The sequence below is a fragment of the Haliotis cracherodii genome, unplaced genomic scaffold (assembly GCF_022045235.1).
Source record: "Haliotis cracherodii isolate W230 unplaced genomic scaffold, xgHalCrac1.p SCAF_4, whole genome shotgun sequence".
NCBI classification, from domain to species: Eukaryota; Metazoa; Mollusca; class Gastropoda; order Lepetellida; family Haliotidae; genus Haliotis; species Haliotis cracherodii.
This window is the reverse complement of record NW_027266297.1, coordinates 26,629,090-26,653,092: the sequence shown is the minus strand read 5'-3', so window position 1 is coordinate 26,653,092 and position 24,003 is coordinate 26,629,090. Positions and strand designations below refer to the sequence as shown.

The 24,003-nt window shown below is 43.6% G+C and overlaps 2 protein-coding genes and 1 pseudogene across 2 annotated transcripts; all 3 read right to left on the bottom strand.

Moving 5' to 3' along the window:
* Positions 1–1,272: 1,272 nt before the first annotated feature.
* On the bottom strand, positions 1,273–2,758 carry LOC139480192 (uncharacterized; annotated as a pseudogene).
* Positions 2,759–8,966: 6,208 nt separating this feature from the next.
* LOC139480000 (uncharacterized) lies at positions 8,967–14,567 on the bottom strand. Its single transcript, XM_071262968.1, has 3 exons — positions 14,343–14,567; positions 11,204–11,300; positions 8,967–10,656 (listed from the first exon to the last, which is right to left on the bottom strand). The coding sequence occupies exons 1-3, from the start codon at positions 14,502–14,504 to the stop codon at positions 9,185–9,187; spliced, it is 1,731 nt and encodes a 576-aa protein (XP_071119069.1). The 5' UTR covers positions 14,505–14,567; the 3' UTR covers positions 8,967–9,184.
* Positions 14,568–18,005: 3,438 nt separating this feature from the next.
* On the bottom strand, positions 18,006–23,055 carry LOC139480068 (BTB/POZ domain-containing protein 6-like). Its single transcript, XM_071263048.1, has 3 exons — positions 22,967–23,055; positions 20,697–20,998; positions 18,006–19,467 (listed from the first exon to the last, which is right to left on the bottom strand). The coding sequence occupies exons 2-3, from the start codon at positions 20,972–20,974 to the stop codon at positions 18,462–18,464; spliced, it is 1,284 nt and encodes a 427-aa protein (XP_071119149.1). The 5' UTR covers positions 20,975–20,998; positions 22,967–23,055; the 3' UTR covers positions 18,006–18,461.
* Positions 23,056–24,003: the final 948 nt, after the last annotated feature.

Here is a 24,003-nt window from a genome sequence, read left to right as displayed (position 1 = left end):
GACACAGTTTGTAACTAATGAATAATGTTTTTAAATTGTTTTCTATATCGTTTTGAAATGATTGTATGATTACCGATCAGCTACTGACATTAATATTTCCATCTTTATACTTAAACACGCCGAAGACCCGGGTTCGATTCCCCACTTGGGTACAATGTGTAAAGCCTATTTCTGGTGTCCCCCGCCGTAATATTGCTGGAATATTGCTAAAAGCGACGTCAAACCATACTCACTCACTCACTAAATGAACGTATGGGTGAGTGTGATTTTGCCAATTTTAGCACCATCAAGACGGAGGACAACACAAAAATGGGCTTCTCACAATGCACCCACGAGGACAAATTGAACCCGGGCCTTCATTATGAAGAGCGAATGCTGTAACTAATGGACTACCCCAGTGAATGACTAAGTGGACAATTCGTTCCTGCAATCCACGTAAGGTTCATCGGTATATACCCATATGTAGGAGCATAATATGTCGTGTGTCTTGAGCATAACTTCGTTTCTTATCCCGTGATATGCCAAGGAGAGGCACGGGCCACCGAGCCGTGGATGCCCGTGCCTATAATAAAAACAGAAGATGAGATTGGGTTAAATGGCCGAGGGTGTGCAGGTACTAGTGGGCTACTTAGCTGCTAATTGTGTATACCAAAATGCTACCGTTGCCATGGCCACGCGCGTGGCCAACGGCGATTTCAGCTAGCGCTGCTGGCCTGAGACTGCTACCGCTGTCCGGCCCCCACGGTAGCATATTTAAACGCTACCATTGCTTGGCAACTCCCACGCTGCCAAAAGCAGCTCCACGTTGCTGGCTTAAGTCAGACTACCGCTGCCCGGCCCCAGGTAGCCGGCCAAAGCAGATCCCACTGTCTGGCCCCATTAGCAAAACCATTATGCGGCTCCCGCCGCGGACCCAACTGTCAGCTACCGCTTGACAAGACGACTTCCGCCGCCGGGCCCATATACGTGGCAATTGTTTGCCCCAACGTATGTTATTTTACGATTCCCCGGCTGAAAAGTCGGGAAAGACAAGGTTCCCACTGAGAAGCAGGTAACCCCGGAAAGGTTCCCGCTGAAAAGCAGGTAGCCTTAAGCACGAGTATTAATTTAGAAGCAAGTTAATTTGTTACTAGCAGTGTAGCCCACAAGAACCCCGCCACAAAGCACCAGAGTGCTACCCCACACGCACGGCCACGCGATACGCGGAGATAGCATTGTTGCCCGGCTTGCCTATGTACTGAAAAGAAACACTAACCTGTGGAGATAATATCCTTACTGGCGCAAAACAAGCGCCAGGGCATGCAACAAATTGTCCGTAAACACACACAGTCCTTTGTCACTGAGGTGGACGCCCTCCCAGGCGTACCATGTCTTGTCTGATGCCAGGATCTGGGGATGTGGCACCATTGTACCGCCGAGCTCTTTGACTAGGTTGGCCAGTCGGCGGTTGATATTCTTCCGCATCCCCTCGATCTTTAGTGGGTCCCTGGCATCGTGCCAGTAGCGCCTGGGCAGCATTGATGATACGATGATCTTGGTGTCAGGAAGCTGGAGTTGTATCCGAAGGATTGATGCCACCATGTCAAGGTAGAGTTGGCTGCCCTTGACCGAGCACAGGTCGTTGGAGCCCAGGTGAATGATGAGGGCTCTGGGGCTGCGCCGTGTCGCCTTGACCTGTGCATCTAGAATGGTGTCCAGCTACTTCCACCTCATCCCCCCTCGTGCCAGCCATAGCATCCTCGGTTGGTTCGGACTGGTGCCCTTCAGGAGCAAGTACTGCCGTGCCCTGGCCATGTAGCTGGATCCCACCATCCAAACTGTAAACAATAAGAAGTGTAGTAAGTACCATGAAAGGCTATTGGAATTAATTGTGCAACATTGAATTTGTTGGTAAGCGTATGTAAGCATTGTAGCAATCTGATTTCCACCTGCCGTATTGTTGTATGAGGTGTTCGGGCACCCCGTTCATGGCTGCTGATGTGGCTGCCCCAATGCGGAAGGAGTGCGAAGAATAGCGGGCCGTGTTTATGTTGCTGTGTGCTAAGGCCTTTTTTAGGAGTGCCTGGAATTGGTACCTTGTAACGGGGGAATGGTCGAAGTGAACGAATGCATGTTGTGGGCCGGAGGGGCGCGCCTCCAGGTAGTGCTTGATGGCGACTACCGGACATAGCGGATTACCTGGTATAGATGACATTGTAACTGTTGTCCCCATCCTGTACTGATCAGACTTTGAGTGTGGTAAATGGATTGGAAGCTGCTGGGGGTTGCACGAGAAGCTTAAATTCTGGATGGCGCAACCTGTTTTTGAGGGTCCAGTTTGGACCAGTTCGCTAACCCTAAAGAAACCGAAGAAGGCTGTGCAGTAGACTGCCTTGAACAGCCTGGCTTCATATGCTGATGAGCATACGTGAGGCAGATTGTTGGTTACTACCTGCAGCAGGTCTGCAGTGATCGGTTTTCTGGTGTCTGGTCGGCCCGCTGATTTGTGTAAGCCTGTTAAAATCTTGCCTACCAGGAAATGGTTTGTACAGTCGGTGAGCCCGTGGAATTTGTGGTGTGAAGACAGCGCTGCAATGTAAGTCTTGACTGTGTTAGGGGAGTGGTGAGTGACCGACAGATAAGCAATAAAGTTTACGACCTGATCCAGCGGGACTGGCCACACCTCTTGTAGCTGGTGTGCGGACCGGAACTGGTGCAAGGCATTGATGCCTGTTTGGTAAGTGGCCCATGTATTTGTAGACAGAGATTGTTGTAGGAGTCTGCCGGCTTCCTGCCTCAGATCCGCCATATGTTGCACGGGATAGGTGTTGGGTTCTGGTCCGCGGCTGGTGCTGCCTCTCGGAAGCGTTTGAGCTGAAACCTCGAGAGAGCATCGGCAATAGTGTCAGCAGTGGAACATACATACTTTGCCTTAAACATAATATTATATCGGAGGCACTGCAGGATTAGGCGACGGAGTAGGCTCATCACTCTGGGGGCCTTGGTTGACTGCTTGTTGATTATTGTTACGACGGCTTGGTTGTCGCAGTAAAAGAGGACCTTTTTGTTTGCGAGTTGCTTGCCCCAGATTTGGATGGCCAGTGTGATGGGGAACAGCTCCAGGAGCGTCAAGTCCCGTGTGGTTCCATCCGTCACCCACTGGGGTGGCCATGCGCCGTTAAACCATTTGCCCTGCATGTAGGCCCCAAAGCCGGCGCCACCCGCTGCGTCTGAAAACAGCTGGGGGAAATCGCTGTCCACCCACAGTTGGTCCTGAAACACTGAAATGCCGTTATAACTCGTAAGAAATGTTAACCACATTTGTAGGTCTTCCTTGACCCAGCTGGTAATCCTAATGTGGTGAAATGATTGCTTACCTTTGCTAAGCAGATCGATTAGCCTGCGGCTGAATGCCCTTGCCATTGGTATAGCCCTGCACATAAAGTTAAGCTTGCCTATGAGGGACTGAAGGGACCTTTTTGTGACCTTTATGTTACCTGTTGACAGGATGTCTTGGATTTCCCTTGTTGCCTCCTTGATCTTGGACTCTGGGATTCTGATCTGCATTGCAATGGTGTCGATTTCCAGCCCTAGGAATGTCAGTTTGGTTGTGGGGCCTACCGTCTTGTCGTGCGCAATAGGGACCCCAAGCTGTTCTAGTGTATTCACGCATCCGTTGAGGTTGTCTGAGCAGTGGCTGGTGCCTGCTGTGCCCCCCGTTAGGAAGTCATCCAGGTAATGCATGATCTGACACTTTGGAAGGTGCGATTGCATGCACCTTTGCAAGAAGGTACTAAACGTTTCAAATATGGCGCAAGATATGGAGCAGCCAAATGGTAAGCATTTATCGAAATAGAACTCACCTTCGAATCTGATGCCTAGCAGCTCGAAATCGGATGGGTGGACTGGTATAATTCTAAAGGCCGACTGAATGTCGAATTTTGCTAGTAGTGCTCCCTTTCCCAGTTGTTGAACCATATGGGTAGCTTCATCAAATCTGGCGTACACGACGGAGCAGGCCTCTGTGTCTATGAAGTCATTTATAGATTTACCCCTGGGATAGGATAGATAGTGAATTAGACGGAATTCCTCTGCATGCTTACCCAGGTGCTGACCATATCCTGGCTGCTTCTTGGGCACCAGGCCTATTGGGGATACTTGGAGGTTGTCTGGGGGGGGGGTGTCCTTGAAGGGGCCCGCCATCCTGCCAAGGTCGACTTCCTTTTGTAGTTTTTGTTTCACGTAGCCTGCCGTGTCTTGGTGCGTGGCTGATCGCAAGTTTCGTGCCAGGCGACCCGTGCGGCTTCCCTGGAACTCGAGCCTAAAGCCAAATCTAAAACCTACCCATAAATAATTTGCATCTTTGTAATTGACCCTAGCATATTGGCGTAACCAGGGTGCCATTTCATTGAGATTCACGGGGGAAGGGGCCATTGAATTTACCTGCCTTGACGGCTGGTTTTCTGTTAGGGAAAGGCTGATTGGGCTTGTATGGGGTCGGTTGGACCCCATTCCCTCGAAAGCAGGTCCTAGAGCTATGGGAATGTTTGCCACACTTACCGCATTTGTGAGTGTACTTACAGTTGACCCTGCTACAGCCAAATTTATTGAAATCCCAGCATACCTGACTGGCGATGTCTCCCTGTACGTGTGTCATTGCGCCCCGTCCGCCTGATTCTGGTTGTCGTACCGGCTGTGTGACCATGTACTTCAGCCACAACTCCCCGTTGATGCTGTCCCAGCGTCGTGAGGGGTCCCTTGACATTCTGTGTCGGAATTGTTGGTCGTAGGTTGACCAGGCGTCCCCCCCCCCCCCCCCCCCCCCCCCCGAATCGAAGTGCCGCCGTTCTTATGGTTTCCATGTAGGACAGCAACCCCTGGGTTGTGCGGACCTCGGAGTGCCTTCTAACATATATACACATGAAAATGTGGAAAGCTGAAGTCCAGTTTGCCAGGGACAGGCGCTTTGGTTGCTGCTTTATTGGTTTAAAAATTACCTTACCTGAGGAGTCGTACGCCATGGTAATCGTACCGTCCTCGTGACTTCCCTCGGTGTTTGGTAGTATTGTGCCGAAGTCGACATACTTGCCACGCCAGATTTTTTCCCTCACCTTTTGTTTGACGTGCGCGTCTATTCCATCCGCACGGAAGGATAGGGAATCCCCGTATCCTGCGATGTGATTGGCTGGCCAAGCCGCGTCACCGTCGGCCTCGTTGTGAGCATCGGGGATTCTCCCTATGTTGGGCGAAATGGCGGGAGAACTAAAACCAAGCCTTACCTGTTGGTTTGCGCTAACCGGGCCGGGCGCTGAATGTTCCAGCAACTGGAGTATTTTTCCGCTTTTAACAATATTCCAGTTATATCACGGCGTGTCAGCTTGATGTGGGAGGAAAGCCCGAAGTGATGCAGGTCTCAGACGTTTACCACTTCGGTGAAACCCAGGAGCACGGGTATGGTGCTAACAAACCTAGAAACATAATCGGGGCGAACCGGGATTCGAACCCACAATCATAGGTTTCTGGCGTGCCCAAGGGACGCAACTCTGCATCGCGAATCGCGGCGCCTTAGACGACTGGGCCACCTGTGCCCCCGTGTGGCAACAGAAAAATATAATTTAACTGTTTATAAAAGCGACAAAAAAACCACCATATTCATAAGAAATCTGTGAAAAACCAGAGTCGATTGTTTGAGTCCGACGATATCATGAGTATGTTTCTATAAATCACCATCAATTAGTGATGGTACCAGGTGTTCACGAAAAGGTGAGCTTGTCCTGTCCCACCAGTGACATCCGTCACAAACACATGCAGAGGCTTCACCTGAAAAAGAAACAGGGGACCGTATGATACTAGTTAAAATAAGGAAAAGTATCAGGCATCATTTTTGTCACTGATGCGTCAAATTCGGAAATGTCCTCCACACCTGTATCAACGGCCCTGGTTGTTTGTTCTTGGTCTCGTTACATGTGTCAATTCAAGGTATGGCAGTTTATTACATTGTGGTTAATGAGTGAGTGATCATGGTTTTACGCCACTTTCAGCAATATTCAGAGTGAGGGGCACAAGAAATGGGTTTCACACAGTGTACCCATGTGGGAATCGAACCCGGGTCATTGACTCGTGGACCGAACCAACTATGGAGAATGGACATCTTGTGATTAAGGAGGTTTTCAGCTACATAGAATGTTGCACTGATCTGAATTTGCGACTCACGCAAGTGACTGAAGATCAATGTTCTCCTGCCACCTTTTCTCACGAAAACTTAATACCAATGTCCCAGAGACTCTCAATATATAACATCCGGTATCTGTATCTGTAAGATATGCATATGGAATATAGAATATAGAACAACCCTTATCCGTGTACTCCGTGCATGATTGATAACATACGGTATTTTGGAGCAGTTGATGTTGTAACTTTGTTTCCGATTGTAGAGGTCGTATAACGGTAATATTTGATAGTGACCTTGCTTAGAGTTATCTCCCTATGGTGTACTCCAACCTCCGTCTCAGCGCTTGACACCTTCGTTATCCTCCGGGAACAGAGTGCTTCGGAAACACCAACTTTTCTGCCCGTTTCCAACACTGATTAATGAATTCAAGAACAGAGCTCGTTCCTTATTCATTACTTTCAACTGTGACAAAAACTGGACATGAGTGCACTGACTTTTTTAATAGACTCTGATATAGATATAGATATAGGTGAAGATATAGATATATAGATAAATATTGCACCACTCTAATTAGACCCGACCGCCTAAGTGGTCTAGTGGTAGAGCGTCCGCCCGGAGACGGAAGGTATACTGTGTCTGAGTGGGATATTCATGTTAAACTGCGGCATGGTATCTGTCTAGCACTATAAATCGTCATCAGTCCGGACTAGTACAAGCAGCCACACAAACACACACACGTACATGCATGTATATATATGAAATAATCTTGGACGCGACGTTAAACCACATTTCACCTCACGTCTAATTAGACCCGTGAAGATCGGGGTCAGAATAGGTCTTCAGCAACCAATGCTTGCCGTAAGAGGTGACTATGCTTGTCGTAAGAGGCGACTAACGGGATCGGGTGGTCAGACTCGCTGACTTGGTTGATGCATGTCATCGTATCCCGACTGCGTTGATCGATGCTGATGATGTCAATCACTGGATTGTCTGGTCCAGACTCGATTATTTACAAACCGCCGTCATATATCTAGAATATTGCTGAGTGCGGCGTTAAAACAACAAACAAACACCTCGATTACCGCATTTATACGAATATTGTAAAACGCAGCATCAGCGATCTCTATTTTGTGAACACTTTTGATACCATTCTTATGTTGAATTCTTTATTCAGTACTATACAGGCTACAGGCCCTTTGTACAAAATGTATGACATATTTATGGCAAAAGTCACAATGATAAAATACGTGTTCTTACTTCTTTACTGTGATACAGATATTTAGCGATATTAATAATGAGCTTTGTGTTAGTTGTAGATACAAGAATATTAAACTTAGGGATATTTGTAGATAATATTTTGAAGGAATATAGAGATGGCGTAGGTGAGTATATGCATATGCAGGGCACACTAGCAGGAAATGAGACTCGGCCAAATTGACATAGTTTGCAAAATCTTCCTTCGCGAGGGATGTGTAGTTTTCTACTAGTTTCTACCATGTACAGCCAGTGTGCACTGCATCTAAACCTAATATAATATACTCAACCGCAAAAGAAACGTCACCATGGATAGATATATGAGAAACCTTATTTGTCCAAACACTGTAAACATACTTTGAGACATATTAAAAAGATGAAACTTGGCAAAACTGATCATCAAGGTTGAAATTAAAGTGTCAAATGTTCTTAAAGTGAAACACATCACTAGTCCCTGAGAAAATGGCATCATAAGTTAGTATTTCGTGTGTCCGCCATGTGCATTGATGACTGCCATGCAACGTCGATACCTGGAATGGATGAGGCGGCTGATGAAGGGCATAGGCATTTGAGCCCACACTCTAAGGAACGCCTGACGGAGTTCAGCTGCAGTTGTCGGCCTTGGTCGGACGTCATTCAACCGTCTTTGAATCTCGTCCCACATGTGCTTAATGGGATTTAAATCGGGGCTGAGGGCAGGCCACTGCATGGTTGCGATGCCATTCTGCTGATGAAGTCTCTTGCTGCTCTCGCAGTGTGAGCACGGGCGTTATCATGCTGAAACTCGTGGTTGCGGCGACGTGCCAAATGATGTATGGCGTGTGGCCTCAAGACTTGATCAATGTGGCGAGCTGCTGTGACACCATTGCCTCTCCCTGGACCGATGTTCTGGAAGACCACAGTGACGACCCTCTGTGGAAGACTAATTCCACCCCACACAATGATGCTCGGACAAGACAACGAGTCTCTCAACAGCACAAGCATCCGAATAACGTTCCCCACGGCCTCGCCAGACTCTCTCTCTCTCCCATCTGCTATTGAGATACAGTAACGACTCTCATCTAAGAAGAGGACTCTTCTCCACTGCTGGTGGCGCCAATGCTGGTGCTGTGTTGCCCACTGCAAACGGTCCCGGCGATGACGTAATGTCAGAATCGGTCCTCGGTGTGGCCTGTGACAGTGGAGGTGTCTGTTCGTCAATCATCGACGGACAGTGTCCTCACTAATGTGTCGCTGGTGTGTCCCCATGGTCTCTCGAGCAGTTTGTTTCTGCGGTCATAACAAAGCGATCTTGAAGATGCTGTCGCACAATCTGACGATCCTGACGTCGGGTGGTGACCTTTGGTCTTCCACTACATGGTCGGTCATCTGTAGTGTTGGTGGTCTCGTATCGTTGCTGGAGTCCTCACGTGGATTTGAAATGCATTGGCTTCTTGCCGGGCGATTTATGTAGCTTGCAATCGTCCAAGGACTTGGCGTCGCTGATTTCTTGTCAATAGTGGGCATGTGGTAGCAATATCCGGACAAGATAATGTTAAATTTTAGAAACTTTGACAAAAAATACCCAAATATTCAAATGACAACTTTTCATGCAATGTTACTTGGGGTGACGTTTCTTTTGCGGTTCTGCATATAATACTAACATGCATTCGAAATATCAACTAAGTCATTCACAACAAGTATTCAGAATATATATGTTGAATGATAGCTGTTTCCATATGGTAGAATGATGGTATGTGAACGTCTTCAGGCCACCTGTATCCACCCATCCTACAGTTACTATGTACATGAAACAATAAGCCCCACGATGCCCACAAGCACGGCCATTCTTCTTATGTCTCCGTCCTGTCGAAACCCACCCGATGGACATGCTGCAACCGTCGGGGACTCGGTAATCGGACCTGGCTCTCTCGGATCATAAACCTCGCACGTTCCTTTCGAACATTCAGTTACCTTAGTAGCCGTTTGGATTCCGCTTTCAACAGCACCAGTAACATAACAAGACACATTCCAACCAAACGCTTCCCCAGCGAAGTAAATCCTCCCGACTGGTGCTCTTATAGCATCAAATACTTTGGGACTAAGAGTTCCTGTTTCCATGTTGCAGAAACATCCCTTGTACAATGGATTGTTCTTCCAGTCCGAAATGAAAACATCCTCAGGTTCGGCTACATTACCGTAGACTCTCCGCAATATCGCCATCACCTCCTCCTTAACATCACTGTCAGTGAGTTGACTTATCCTGTTCGCCTCTTCTCCCTGGGTCACCATCTGGAGAATGTTGGTTCCAACCGGGAACAGTCCTTCAGCCTCTAAGTTCTGCCAAACAGGATACACGCCACGTTTTTTGTCTGCGTAGAGGATGAATTCAGCGTTATCCCAGAATCTTGCCGATGTCTCAGGAAACTTAAGGTACACGCTGACGTAGTTCTCCAGTCTGATTCGGAACAGGTTGTCCATCTTCCAGTCAGGTAGTGGAGGAATGAAAGTCACAGAACCGCTCTTCAATACTCCGATACTGAAAGTAACAATCACGAAGTCAGCCGTGAAGATCTTCCCGCTTGCGGTAGTTACAGACACGTTGGTGTCAGTGTAGTTGATCGTTTTAACGGTTTCGTTCAGACGAATACGTTGGTCGTTCTCTTCAAGCACGTTCTCCACGTATTTCTTAAGTATGAACTCATACCCTCTGTCATCACGGACATAGAAACTGCTATCGACTCGGTCTGAAATGCCCCTAAAATAACACGAAGTAACGTCAGGGCTTATTCCATATTCAAAGTCGAAGTCCAAAATTTCCACAGTTTTTTCCACTGGCGTTTTAGGATGCCAGTTTCCGATATCAAGGCATGTGCGAAGGGACATGTCATGTGTCTTTTGGTCTCGAATTCTCCTGAAGACGTTTACTGATTTGATCTTAGCTTTTGCCAGTTTATCCCAAGCCAACTCACCCTCGGAGTCAGTGGCGTCAACGCCGTCATATGTTTTTATGACTACACTATCATAGTCTGACGATTTCCCAGACACATTGAACTTCTGGATGACATCCCATAACGGATTGCCTTCCCGGATAGCCATCCAGTTTGCCCCAGCTTCTACAGTGGTTCCCCCAAATCTAATGGACATGACTCTGCCACCGATTCTGTCCGAGCCTTCCAAGAGGATGAAGTCGTTGATGTTGTTTTCGCTTAGAGTCTTTGCAGCTGCCAAACCTGACGCCCCGGCTCCAAGAATCAAAACTTTACTGTGTTCTGAAATATGCAGGATGCAGAGTTGAATGAGTGAGAGCACTATTCCAGCCACATAATCATATTTTCTAATAAGGGACCGGTCGCAACGCAGATAAACGCGATGGCCGAACGATCGGATCCAACACCAGGAGAGATTTGACACTCGGTATTGGGAGAAAAGGTACAGGTAATTGACGTGAGAATTGTGAGAATATGCGGGAAATACCCACCTGTGCATAAAATGGACTTGTCCGACATTATCTATATAGGGAGTCATGATTATTTGAATACGGGTAAATATTTTAAAAGCTTGTACATTTTATCATCAAAGAGGCTGTACATAATGTTGATATCTCATATAAGAATTAAACGACTCGTGGTCGTTGTGTATCGTACAATAAAACACTGAAGGGAGAATAAACCACGAGAAGCCCCTGCAGTGTTTTATTGTACGATAACCAACTCCAAATCGTCGTTTATTTCTTCATTAGACCTACATCATAAGGCTTTATTGAGGCGTTTTATGAAACAGAAAGATGATAATACATGTGGATGATTCGATGCATACTTATATTGGATTCGGGTTGAGCTTGCAGTCCTTCCACGGTATATAGAAGAAGCACCATGACTGCCAAAGACACTTTAGGAATGCCTCGATACTGCATCTGAAAAATGATTTAAAAAGCGATGCGTGAATGTGAGTGAGTATTGTTTTGCAAATTTTAGAATTATTCCAGCAATATCAAAATGTGGGAAACCAGAAATGGTCTTCTCACAATGCACTCATGTGGGGAATTGAACCCGGGCCTTTGTCATGAAGAGTGAATGCTTTAACTACTAGACTACCACATAGATGAGGTGAACAATTCGTTCCTGCAATACACGTAAGGTTCAAATCATTCAATTGTAGACTGTAGAATGAGACACAATTTATGTGTGGTAAATGGAGTAAATCTAGATACACTGGTGCATGTGAATGCCAAATGGCATAACAGGGTAACAACATCAACATGTGCCAAATGCGTATGTGGTACCTCAGTCTACGGAGTTCTAAGAAATATACCAACTCACGTTACATTTTGAGGTGAGGAGGAATGAGGTTTAACCTCGCGTTCAAAATTATGGCACTAATACAGCGACGTGCATGTTTGTTGATTTGTGTGTGTGTGTGTGTGTGTGTGTGTGTGTAGTGCTAGCACACCACACACCATGCCGCAGTTTAACAGGAATTTATAAAACACCCAGTGACGTCATCCTATTGTTCTCTGGTCGGGTTAAATCTCATAGACAGGGACGTTGTAATGTCCCTGGGATTTTATAGGATATTCAAGTCATATTTTCTATATAATGTGTTATAATATGGCAGAACAGGGTATGACGGATTTTATATAATTTCCTGGGTATTATATTTATACAACTTCGGTTCAGATTGTAACATGTAATGAAATGACAAATATTTTTAACCTTTGTATCTGTAGCCCAGTTAGTGTACCACAAGGCTACAGAGGCGCTGATCAATCACAATGTTTTTAAGATGTCCTTTTCAAGATCCGTATGCCAGCATTTTACGCCCGTTTCCTAATGTTCATTGAAAGTATGTTTGAAACATAAAAATGTTGATAAATATTGTATAAAGTTTCTTTTTTCGGTTCATAAGTTAGATAAAACACTTCCCCTCGGGTTGTTAGTGATATATATAACCCTTTCCCTAGGAAAATCCCTCGTAGTGCGGGTTTTACATATCATAACAACCCTCGGACGTGTTTTATCCTATACACATAACTGACTCCGAGCCGACCAGTCCTTGTTGTAGTCCCTTGTTGTCTCTTTTTACGTCTCTTGGTATGATGCGGTCGGGTATCGAGCCCCTACCTTCCGCTCTCCGGGTGGACGCTCATCCACGCGGAGGCGGTCCATTACAGTTTGAAAGAAAATGCCTTAGTCATGGGGGACAAATTGAAATAGGATTCGTTCCTCTTGAACACTGTATTCATTCGTGGGGCAAGCATCTGTACAGTCTGTAGTTACAGCTTCAATGGTCCAGTGGATTCCTCGGGACAAGATTCACAGCCGGCGCTGGACAAGTAGGTCATGATATTAACTCACTTTATATTCAGTCAGGTAAGCTGAAACCGTTGACAAAAACAACCACAATGAAATATACCCATACCCCTGTTCGTGTACTTGCACAACATCCGAATAATGTTTTCTTCTAATGTGGTGAAGGGTTATGAAAAACATAGATCCTTATGACCATAATATCTGCTTTAATATCGAGAGAAGAAACACGAACCCATCACTCATCTGTGTTGAAGGTAGCTGTAGTCGGGTGTATAACAATACGTCACGCTTGTTTTACACTGTTGAATGGACGTGAATGAGTATCCATTCTTCAACACATAACATTACAACACCCTACTAAAATCAGAAACCATTTACATTCACAGGTATATTCAATGATTAATAAACTCGTTTGATGTGACTGCAAAACTGTGACTGCAAAGTGTAAATACCCACTTTGTTCGTCGGGATGAGCCCAGGTGCACAATGCCTGATGTCTCGTGAATCTTAACCTCTGTTGGGTTTCTGCCTTGACCTTCCGACACAGATACGAGTTGGTATACCCATTACATTTTTACATTTGGGAAAGCAGTACGCCTCGTTCGCTCTATGGCTATGAATAAAATACAATACCACCGCATAGAATTTCACACCTGTTTAAATAGGGCTGTATCTTTACATGTGTTAAGGTATATTTACATGTGTTAGCAGAGTCCCTTAGATTTACAGGGTGGCAGTTTATTCAATTGTGTTGGATGAGTGGATGAGAAAGCATGGTTTTACGCCACGACAACAATAATCCAGCAATATTACAGTGAACGACACTAGAAATAGGCTTCACACATTGTACCCATGCGGGGAACCAAACTCGGGTATTTGGCCTGACGCATCAACATAATTAGGGACTTTATCGAAAAAGATATATTGCCCCCGAAACATTTTGCACAAAAATATGTATGCTTCAGGCTGTTAAAAAGAAGATTTTGCCTGTTACAAAAAATACATTGTTGCAAGGAGTTTTTCTTTAATAAATTCAGGCTAATAGTTAATCTAGATACATTAGTGCATGTAAATGTCAAATGGCATAAAAGGGTAACAACATCAACATCTTTTTCGACAGTACTGATTGCTTTAATTCTTACTTTAACCGTCGCACGTCCTGTCCTCAACCCTGTGACCTACTCCGTGCACACCCTTCCTTTTCAGCCTGAACCGGTAGACTGGAAATTGTGGATTTGTTTTTCGACGGTATATGAGTAACACATGTGTCAACGTAGATGACTGCTTTGACTGTTCTTCCATATGTATTAACCACCATCGAAGTAAATAATATAAACTCATATATACAGAATACTACACTGATTCTCGTTAAATACAATTTTTACGAAACTTTCGTTCGTTGACAGACCAAACTGAAACCGGTTGCAAATCTGGTTGCGCATGAATATTGATATATGCCCAAATATTGACATTGTTGACATTTCTATGCACACGTATTAACAACATGGGCCTGCATTTGTGTTTGCAAACATAACAGCACCGACGCACAAGATCCTTTTGGAAGAATTTCTTCAACTTAGGGTAATTCAAGCGCCATGTTGTTAGTACGCAGGACACCTGTAAGAAAATTTGAAAAATCACATTACCGCCGCGCTTTGAATATCGGACGAACAGTCGGTCACTCGCACTGCCGGGGTCCCAGCTGTGCAATCAAAGTGGTTCGGTTTCCTTGATCTATCAGCTGAATTCATATCATGTCCGTACCATTTTGGAAGATGGAAATCAGAGTGTTCGCCAAAGACGTTCATGTTAACTGTACGACCCTATACTGAAGACGTGAAAACCAACTAAAACAAATCTGCTTGCATGTTAGTGACAGCTTTGAACGAAGGGCAAGGACAACACCGGAATAAGAAAAGACAACCGTGATCTCCTCACAGCGGTTTATGCTGGAGATAGGGAATGTTATTGTTCACATTTGGGATAAATTTGGGCCACATAATCAGAAGTCAGGCACAGTTCTACGGAGTTTTCGCATGATTTGTATCGGAAATGTTCACTTTGAGTGACCTGGTCGTGCAGTTGTGAACAAGCACCTCCCGAAACAGTGCCACAAAATACACTTCGAAGGGGACACTGATGGCACAACCGTACCATCCCAAGCAAGTCTAGATATCTGTCCAGATAGTTTAAACTGACTTCATATCACAATGCTTATCCTTTTACGTTAAATCAAATTGAAAGTTGCGAAAGTGGTCGGGTGCGTCACGCTCCTGGGGACCCTCGATCTATTGATCAGTAGTCGTACATTGTTAATGGATAAAGCTCGATTACATGATGTCTGTAGAAGCTGTATGCATAACTTTTATAGAATGCAAACCGAATTGAATTTGATGCGTGTGACTATCTTGTTTGGTTTAATAAAGTGTTTGTAAATATCTATCGCTCTCATGAGATTGCTTCAGTTCTGCCTTGTAGTTGCAAACTGAGTGACGTCTCGCGAATATTTTATGAATGAAAAAAGTAGTCCCGGTATGACAGAGGTCACGATTATCCAATCAAAACGAATAAAACGAGGTCAACCTTTTTCGACACACGTGTGACGTACGGATTTTAGTATCTTACCACCTGTATCACCACAACGTGGATAATAAAACATAATACTGCCAATAATGTCGTCACTTATGTCCAAGTACACGATATCTATAGTCGTAAAATCGTAAATATCTGACAAGAGTGTTGCCGAAATCCATACAAAAAATCGTAAATATCTGACAAGAGTGTTGCCGTCATCCATACAAAAAATCGTAAATATCTGACAAGAGTGTTGCCGACATCCATACAAAAAATCGTAAACATCTGACAAGAGTGTTGCCGACATCCATACAAAATTAAGACCAAAATTGAATTGGTCATTTCTGGATGGATGTGATTGATTTATGTCGAAAGAAAGAGGTACTGCAGAAGTTTGGTGAAACGATAGAGAAATCGCATAAACACAACCACATGAGAGTCTGACGCCGAAACACACCCACATGACATGCACGTGCAACATTACTTGTTTGGCTGTAAAATCGTTGGGTTTTCATTTGCATTCCATCTCACAGCAAGTGAACAGAGAAAACATGCCACGACTGACGGAATCCAAACGCAACACCGCCATCGGCTGCCTGCAAACAGGAGAACCCAGTTGTGGAACCATTATCAGACACATGGGGCAACACGGGACCTTCCCAGATTCGGCCGACCACGTATTACTACTCGAACTCAGGACAGATTCATATGGCTACGTAACGCACTTGAGAGAATCACCAAGTCAGCCCAGACAACGATGAACCGTTTACGTGCTGAAGGTATAGACGCTAAACGACCAATACGATGTTTCATTTTGACGGACCTGCATCATCGGTTGCGATGTCATTGGTGTCAAGGTCACAGGGTGTGGACACAACTACGATGGAGACAACTTTGGTTCAGTGACGAGCCACGTTTTACGTTCGTTATGCACGAAACTGCATACAGGAAGTGAACAGTTTTGGTGGTGGTGGTAGTGTGATGATGTAAATATATATATATATATATTGTTTAAATGGCCTGTCTATATTAAATGACCATATATATATATTAATTATATATACCTACCATATTTCGGATGGTAAAACGTATAACCCCACAATCCTTTTACACTTTGTGAAGCCCATGATTGATGGCCCCTAACGTCATGCTCGAGTAGCCTAGTGGTTAAAGCGTTCGCTCGTCACGCCGAAGACCCGGGTTCGATTCCCGACATGGGTACAATGTGTGAAGCCCATTTCTGGTGTCCCCCGCCGTGATATTGCTGGAATATTGCTAAAAGCGGCGTAAAACCAAACTCACTCAGTCACTCATGCTAACAGCGGCATACAATCCCACAAAAGTACACGTACATCACCCTTACACATGCAATGCCATATCTAAACATACAACAGTCTCGCTCTACGGGAGTGAAACGAACAGTTGTGAAACTACATATTTCTTTCCAACCATTATCAAGCATACTAACACACAACCATTATAGATAGTGTTATTGCATACTCATACTCATACATGCCCAGTCAAGCGGTATCTCCAACACATAACATTTCACAAAGCGTTTTCAACAAAATCAGAAGAAAACACCCATTCAACCCAAACATAAAATGTACTCAAATATGTACATGAATTGGAAGATGTGTAATGTAAGGGTTGGTTGGTTGGTATGTTGTTTAACGCCGCACTCAGCAATATTCCAGCTATATGACGGCGATCTGTAAATAATCGAGTCTGGACCAGACAATCCAGTGATTGATATCATGAGCATCGATCCACGCATTTTGGATTGATGACATGCATCGACCATGTCAGCGAGTCTGACCACCCGATCCCGTTAGTCGCTTTTTACGACAAGCATAGTCGCCCTTTACGGCAAGCATGGGTTGCTGAGGACCTATTCTACCCCGGAATCTTCACGGGTCGTAATGTAATGCATACCTTTGCACCACCAGACATGTAACTGACACCAAAGACGAGTGAGTAACAAGTGAGGTTTGACAGAAATGGTTTGTTGGTTGGTTGGCTGCTTTGTTGTTTAACGCCGCACTCAGCAATATTCCAGCTATATGACGGCGGTCTGTAAATAATCGAGTCTGGCCCAGACAATCCAGTGATTGACACCATGAACATCGATCTAAGCAATTGGGATACGATGACATGCATCAACCAAGTCAGCGAGCTTGACCACCCGATCCCGTTAGTCGCCTCTTAGGACAAGCATATTCGTATTTTTATTAGAACAAAGTACAAAGCACTATGAGAATATATAAGGGATGTATATAGCTGCAGTTTGGGGGTCTTCCATTAAGTTTCAGCACTGTATCCAATGCAACGTCGATTGCCCTCAACACGACAAAGGTGAGGTGAGGTGAGGTGAATTTGCGTTTAATGTCGCGTCCAAGATTATTGCACTTATATAGCGACGTGCATGCACGTGTGTGTGGCTGCTTGTACTAGTCCGGACTGATGCCGATTTATCAGCCCACTGAGATACCATACCGCAGTTTAGATAGAATACCCCACTCAGACACAGTATACTGACTCCGAGCCGACCAGTCCTTGTTTTAGCCCCTTAATGCCGTTCGCCAGACAGGGTAACAACAAGTACCATTTTTTAACGTCTTTTGGTATGACGCGGCCGGGGATCGAACCCCGGACCTTCCGCTCTCCGGGCGGACGCTCTACCACTAGACCACGGAGGCTGTCACATGACAAAGGTTCAGTGTAATCAAAGCTCGGCTGGTCACACATATATTTTCCGTTGTGTATTCACTGTTGGTGCATATAAAGAATAGGCCCACTCCGACTGTAGAATGTGGTTCTAAAAGCATGATTTCTAAACACTTTCTAATTTCTTAACACTTACTTTTTTCATGAAAAGTGTCTGAGTGGTTGGTGATACTACCGGTACGGCAGGGCATGCTTACCCTTTTCACAAACACCTTGTGTCATCCCTGATTTCCCGTGATCCCTTCATATACGTTTCATTACTATCTTGCCTTTTACGCCCGTGGGAATCTGTTTCGAAAGATAACCGAGAGTGATTACTATTTTATGGCGTTGACGTTTTGAATTCATGTACGAATATCCTTACAGCGAGGCAGTTCCAGGATTTTGAATATGGTTGACCACCACACCAAAGTCATGAAGTGAACAAATACATGATAGGTTCACACGCATGAAGTCCGATAAAGTTATATTTCCTTCAGAATCAGCCTTGATATAAGACCGTATTTGTTCTTGTTTAGACTAGATCTTTTAACAGAAATGTGGCAGTTACCAGCCACGACATGATTCAATGGTGTGCAACCTTGCATGACTGTTTCACCCGATACCATTGTTATGTTAACACGATATTGTACATTCCGTTTAAGGAGACATGATTCTTTAAGTTGTAATGTCACAAGTTCTCCTGACGCTGACTTGCCAGCCGCCATTACTGATTTTAAGGGATCAAAATAGCCTATCTCATCATCCTCTAGTTTTATGTTATAAACGCAGTCGCCTGATCCATAAGCCACAAGCCCAACAAGACGTATGTCACTGTCACATTTGATTATAAAGACGGAATACTGGCCATGTTCCTTTCTTAACACATCAGTGCCATATAAGGAAATTTCCAAAAGCCTCTGTTGCTTTGGTTTCATCTTAAATGGAGCGACATCGCCTTCAGATACGGTCAAGAAACAGAATAACTTCGTGGTCTCGTCACCCGACAATATTCCAGATGGTACAACACTTTTCGCAAACACTTTAGGATCCATTTTTGTGAAATCAATATCATATACAGAATCCCCTAAGACGAGTCGTTTGTTTTCCGGGGTTATCTCCCTTCCTTGTCGGTTGCACATTTGTTCAGCCCATAAGACGGCAGCTTTGAAAACGGTTTCAGGTTTTGCAAGAACGTCCTCTGAAATAACAACGCTTTTGAAACACGTTTTACACAGATCTTTGAAGCCATGGCTTTCAAATGCAACATCTCCATTTTGAACAATGACCTTCAGAGCCCTGTCAAAGAGTTTCTCCTCATCAAACACGTGGGCTTGTTCCAGGATGACACAGGCGTTCTCTGCTGTCAGGGAGGATTCCAGGTAAGTCACACACAGACGCTCAAGACCCCCCACGGCGTACTTCTTTGCCAGGTACAACACACCTGTCACATTCTCAGCAGTCAGCGTTGATGTGTCTGTGTACAGGTACCTGCAAATGATAGGTAATTATCATAAAACGAGAGCTAGTTAGTGGTAGATTGATTCAAGTAGCAATTTGAATGAAAACTTAATCCAAAATGAATCATAATTATGATGCTACACGGGCATTGTCAGTTTCAGCATTTATCATGTCTGCAGGAATCTGGATTTAACATTTTTATTTGCCTTACAATAATGGTTGGCCAAACTATTTATCAAATACGTAAACGTTTCTCGTTTAGGCCCTGCTCATAAACCGAGGCAATGGTAAAGTAGGCTCGATAAATGCCACGTAACTCACTCACATCCTACCTTATTGAGAATCCACATCGTTTTTGTCAAAAGTACTCTGTATCATCAGCTTGCGCAAATACATGATAAATGACAACGTTTCTATTGACGTTTTATCATATGAACTGTTACTTGGGTTCAGTTTATAACATCTTTTACAGAGAGCCCGAAATCTAATCAGATTTATAAAAGCCAAAACAATTTTAATATGGTTTGACTTGTTGAAAACCTTACGAAGATATTTTATTATTCCTACTCTTCTGGTGATTTTGCATTAGATATGCTGTTGAGTGTTGTAGTAAGTGAGTGAGTGAGTTAGTGTGCTTTTACGCCGCTTTTAGCAATATTCCAGCAATATCACGGCGGGGGACACCAGAAATGGGCTTCACTCATTGTACCCATGTCGGGAATCGAACCCGGGTCTTCGGCGTGACGAGCGAACGCTTTAACCACTAGGCTACCCGACAGTCCCTATTGAGCGTAGGATCACAAACCATTTTGATACAGTCACTTCATTCATATTCAGTTCTCAAAATGGTTCCCCTTGAATGTATAGTCTCTTTCTTGCATTATGAGGACACAGAAGCAAGGTGGGGGGTGATGGCGTTAAATTACTGAAAAACTCATAATGCACTGACAGTGTCTCTGTGAATATCTGATGTACATAATAATAAATTAGATAATAAGAGACCATATATCACATTTAATAGCACGAATACATAAGAAACGTTGTTTCTGATAATTTAGATTGGGGGATTGGAAAATGTTAGAGTGCTCGGAAATTCTCTCCTTGACAAATCCTCGTGAACAAAGCAAAGAGATGCACACCCGTGCCTAGACGGACAGTGACATAGACAGGTAAGACATTGTCTACGGCAATCTGTGAATGTTCTTAACTGCCAATTAGACACATCGTTATGGTAAACTAATCGCTTCAAATATATATACCTCAACATTTCAGAAAATATTTCACCCTCCACGTCAGATATTTTAATTTCCTCTTTCTCCGCCAGAGGGCCACACAACATGGCGTGGAACACACAACTCCGACTCATCAGTACATATCGGTGAGCTCGGACTAGCTTCTCTTCTTTCCCAACCCGGAAGCTGACGTCATAGGAGTCCTCGGAGGTCAACATGTGGAGATTACATTCCACCAGAGATTTCCCACTCTGCCAGTTGTCAACAAACCCGGAGTTGTCTCCTCTTGCTTCCTTTGAGGCCATTATTTATTGCGTTGTTACCTTAAACTGATAAAATTTGATATATGACAATACATATTCCCAGAAGAGTCAAGGTGTCTTTCAAAAATACATTTTTACAAGGATTGTGTTTGCTGACGCTTTACAAGGATTGTGTTTGCTGACGCTATGTCAATGTTAAACAGGCATTGTGGAATGTAACAACGTGTCTTATTCTAGGATGCCTTTGAAAGGGAGCATGCAATCATCATTTTAGTGAGCGTGAGTAAATGAGTTTGGTTTAACGCTGTCTTAAACAGTATTTCGGTTATGTCACGGTGTCAGCTTAATTGGTGAGGTAAGTCCGAAGTGGTGCATGTCATAGATATTTACCACTTTGGTCTTCACAAGTTTGATTGATGTTTAACGCCACACTCAACAATAGTCCAGCTATATGATGGCGGTCTGTATAAAATTCGAGTTCAGTTAAGCCACTTTATTCACGTAGGTCCTAGAATTCTCTTTCAGGTAACACTTCCAACAGATGATGATGACCTGGCAAAACAGGTTACACTGTTCTTCGATGCTGTTACCCCTGCCCGGCAAGGGGAAAGCAATCAGTCACTTGGGGAAAGTTGGTTGGTTGGTTGGTTGGTCGGTTGGTTGTTTTACGCGTACTCAGCAATATTCCACCAATAAGATGGCGGTCTGTAAATAATCGAGTCTGGACCAGACAATCCAGTGATTGACATCATCAGCATTGATCCACGCAATTGGAATCCGATGACATGCATCAGCCAAGTCAGCGAGCCTGACCACCTGATCCCGTTAGTCGCCTTTCACGACAAGCATACTCGCCTTTTACGGTAAGTATGGGTTGCTGAAGACCTATTCTATCCCGGATCTTCACGGGTCGGGACAAGTAACCAATTCAAAGTAATACATATATGTATATATATTAGATTTGATTACCAATTGTACACCCAATAAATATGAAACCTTTGCACCAAAATTATTTGATTTAGATATTTAGATAGTCACTTATTGGTTCAAGGCCATTGGCTCTCTTACATGAAAATCACATCTCCGATACATGGACGTACATATGTGTTCGTCTCAACTTAATTCCTCTGCAATGACTTTCGTATTAAATAACATTGTCAATGTGACCTAAACTAAATATTGTCGTACTTATTTCACGCATACATGTGTGTTATGAAAGAAAATCATTTGACAAAAAATAAGTGTAAATTCATTGCTTATTTTTTTATAAGTTCTCCATAATAATGTAAGTTTAAGATGAACTGTTCTACACAGTACAATTTCCCAGGATTGTTCAAATTCGGCACAATTTTGTTCAACTGAAATTTAATGGTTTTCACTATATCATGGATTCAATAAGAAACTAATTACACGCCCCGATACAGAAATGAAAGAACTGCCCACAACAGACCAGATCACTGAAGATCTATAAAATACCAAACTTGGTAAACATGCCTCACAATTATCTCCCTTGTGTAGTGCTCACTTCCGCGTTTGACTGACACCCATGTTAAAAGATTCTGTATCCTGACAGTCAATGTGAATAGTATTTTAAAGGGTGTTTTACCTGTTCAATATGACTGATGTAATATCTACTAGTTCCTGTTCGCGGAGAAGACCTGAAGGTACTTCAGGCGAATTCCTTTACACATTTTAAGCAAAACAGAAAGTAAGATAGTTGTTGTCATTAATATATGTCATTATGACTCGATATCACATTCAAATACAAACATAACTGATAGCAATAAAGATTTTGTACTCAACTAATGTCGCACTTTCGACATTGCATATATAGGACCTGTCAATGTATTCATGGTATTTCTATTCGCGTCTCTGTCACATTGAGGGTGGGGAGTACATCACTGCATATACCTTTCACTGGCTACGTGGACGAATATTCATTCAAATTCCCCTACAAACGTGTACTAGAACCCCTCTTTGAAGTTTATCAATATTATTCAATCCAACTACAGCTATGTGTAGACACCGTCTTACCTGTCGTGTTGAGCACAGTTTTGATGTTGAACTCTGCCCGTGTGTTGTCACGTGATTGAGCGTATGCAGCGAGGCAAGCGATCACTTTGTTCGAATATGTTATCTTGTTACGCAGCAAAGGGAGGTAAGTGAATATATTCATGGATAAACAATACTAATAATTTAACTGACATAAAAACGTTGTTGATTGAACCACAATGTGTTTTGGTTTACTATTTACCATCGTGAAATCGGTGTAAGGACGTCATTAAGTATCATTATTCTTAAAATCACCTGCATGTTATGTTTATATTACGTTATGGAAAATTGAGTGATATTTAAATCCCAACACGGAACACTGAATACTGTTTCTTATCCAGACACGGCAAAATGATGAATGTTTATAAACCAACACGGAAATTTGAGTCATGTTTATATACCAACACAGAAAATTGAGTAATGTTTATATACCATCATGGAAAATTGAGTAATGTTTACATACCAACACGGAAAAAATATTAATGTTTATATACCAACACGGAAAACTGAGTTATGTTTATATGCCAATACGGAAAATTGATTAATGTTTATATACCAAAACGGAAAATTGAGTAATGTGTATATACAAACACGGAAAATTGAGTAATGTGTATATACAAACACGGAAAATTGAATAATGTTTATATACAAACACGGAAAATTGAGTAATGTGTATCTACCATGACGGACAATTGAGTAATGTGTATATACAAACACGGAAAAATGAGTAATGTGTATCTACCATCACGGACAATTGAGTAATGTGTATATACAAACACGGAAGAATGAGTAATGTGTATCTACCATCACGGACAATTGAGTAATGTGTATATACAAACACGGAAAAATGAGTAATGTGTATCTACCATCACGGACAATTGAGTAATGTGTATATACAAACACGGAAAAATGAGTAATGTGTATCTACCATCACGGACAATTGAGTAATGTGTATATACAAACACGGAAAAATGAGTAATGGTTGTATACCAACACGGAAAATTGAATCATGTTTACAT

Excerpts from the sequence above, each read along its gene's own strand:
- LOC139480000 (XM_071262968.1), bottom strand. The coding sequence starts at position 14,504 with ATGAACGTCTTTGGCGAACACTCTGATTTCCATCTTCCAAAATGGTAC. Across the intron at positions 11,301-14,342 it reads CCGATATTCAAAGCGCGGCG|ATGCAGTATCGAGGCATTCC; the intron begins GTAATGTGATTT and ends ATCATTTTTCAG. Across the intron at positions 10,657-11,203 it reads TCAACCCGAATCCAATATAA|AACACAGTAAAGTTTTGATT; the intron begins GTATGCATCGAA and ends TGCATATTTCAG.
- LOC139480068 (XM_071263048.1), bottom strand. The coding sequence starts at position 20,974 with ATGGCCTCAAAGGAAGCAAGAGGAGACAACTCCGGGTTTGTTGACAAC. Across the intron at positions 19,468-20,696 it reads ATATTTTCTGAAATGTTGAG|GTACCTGTACACAGACACAT; the intron begins GTATATATATTT and ends TATCATTTGCAG.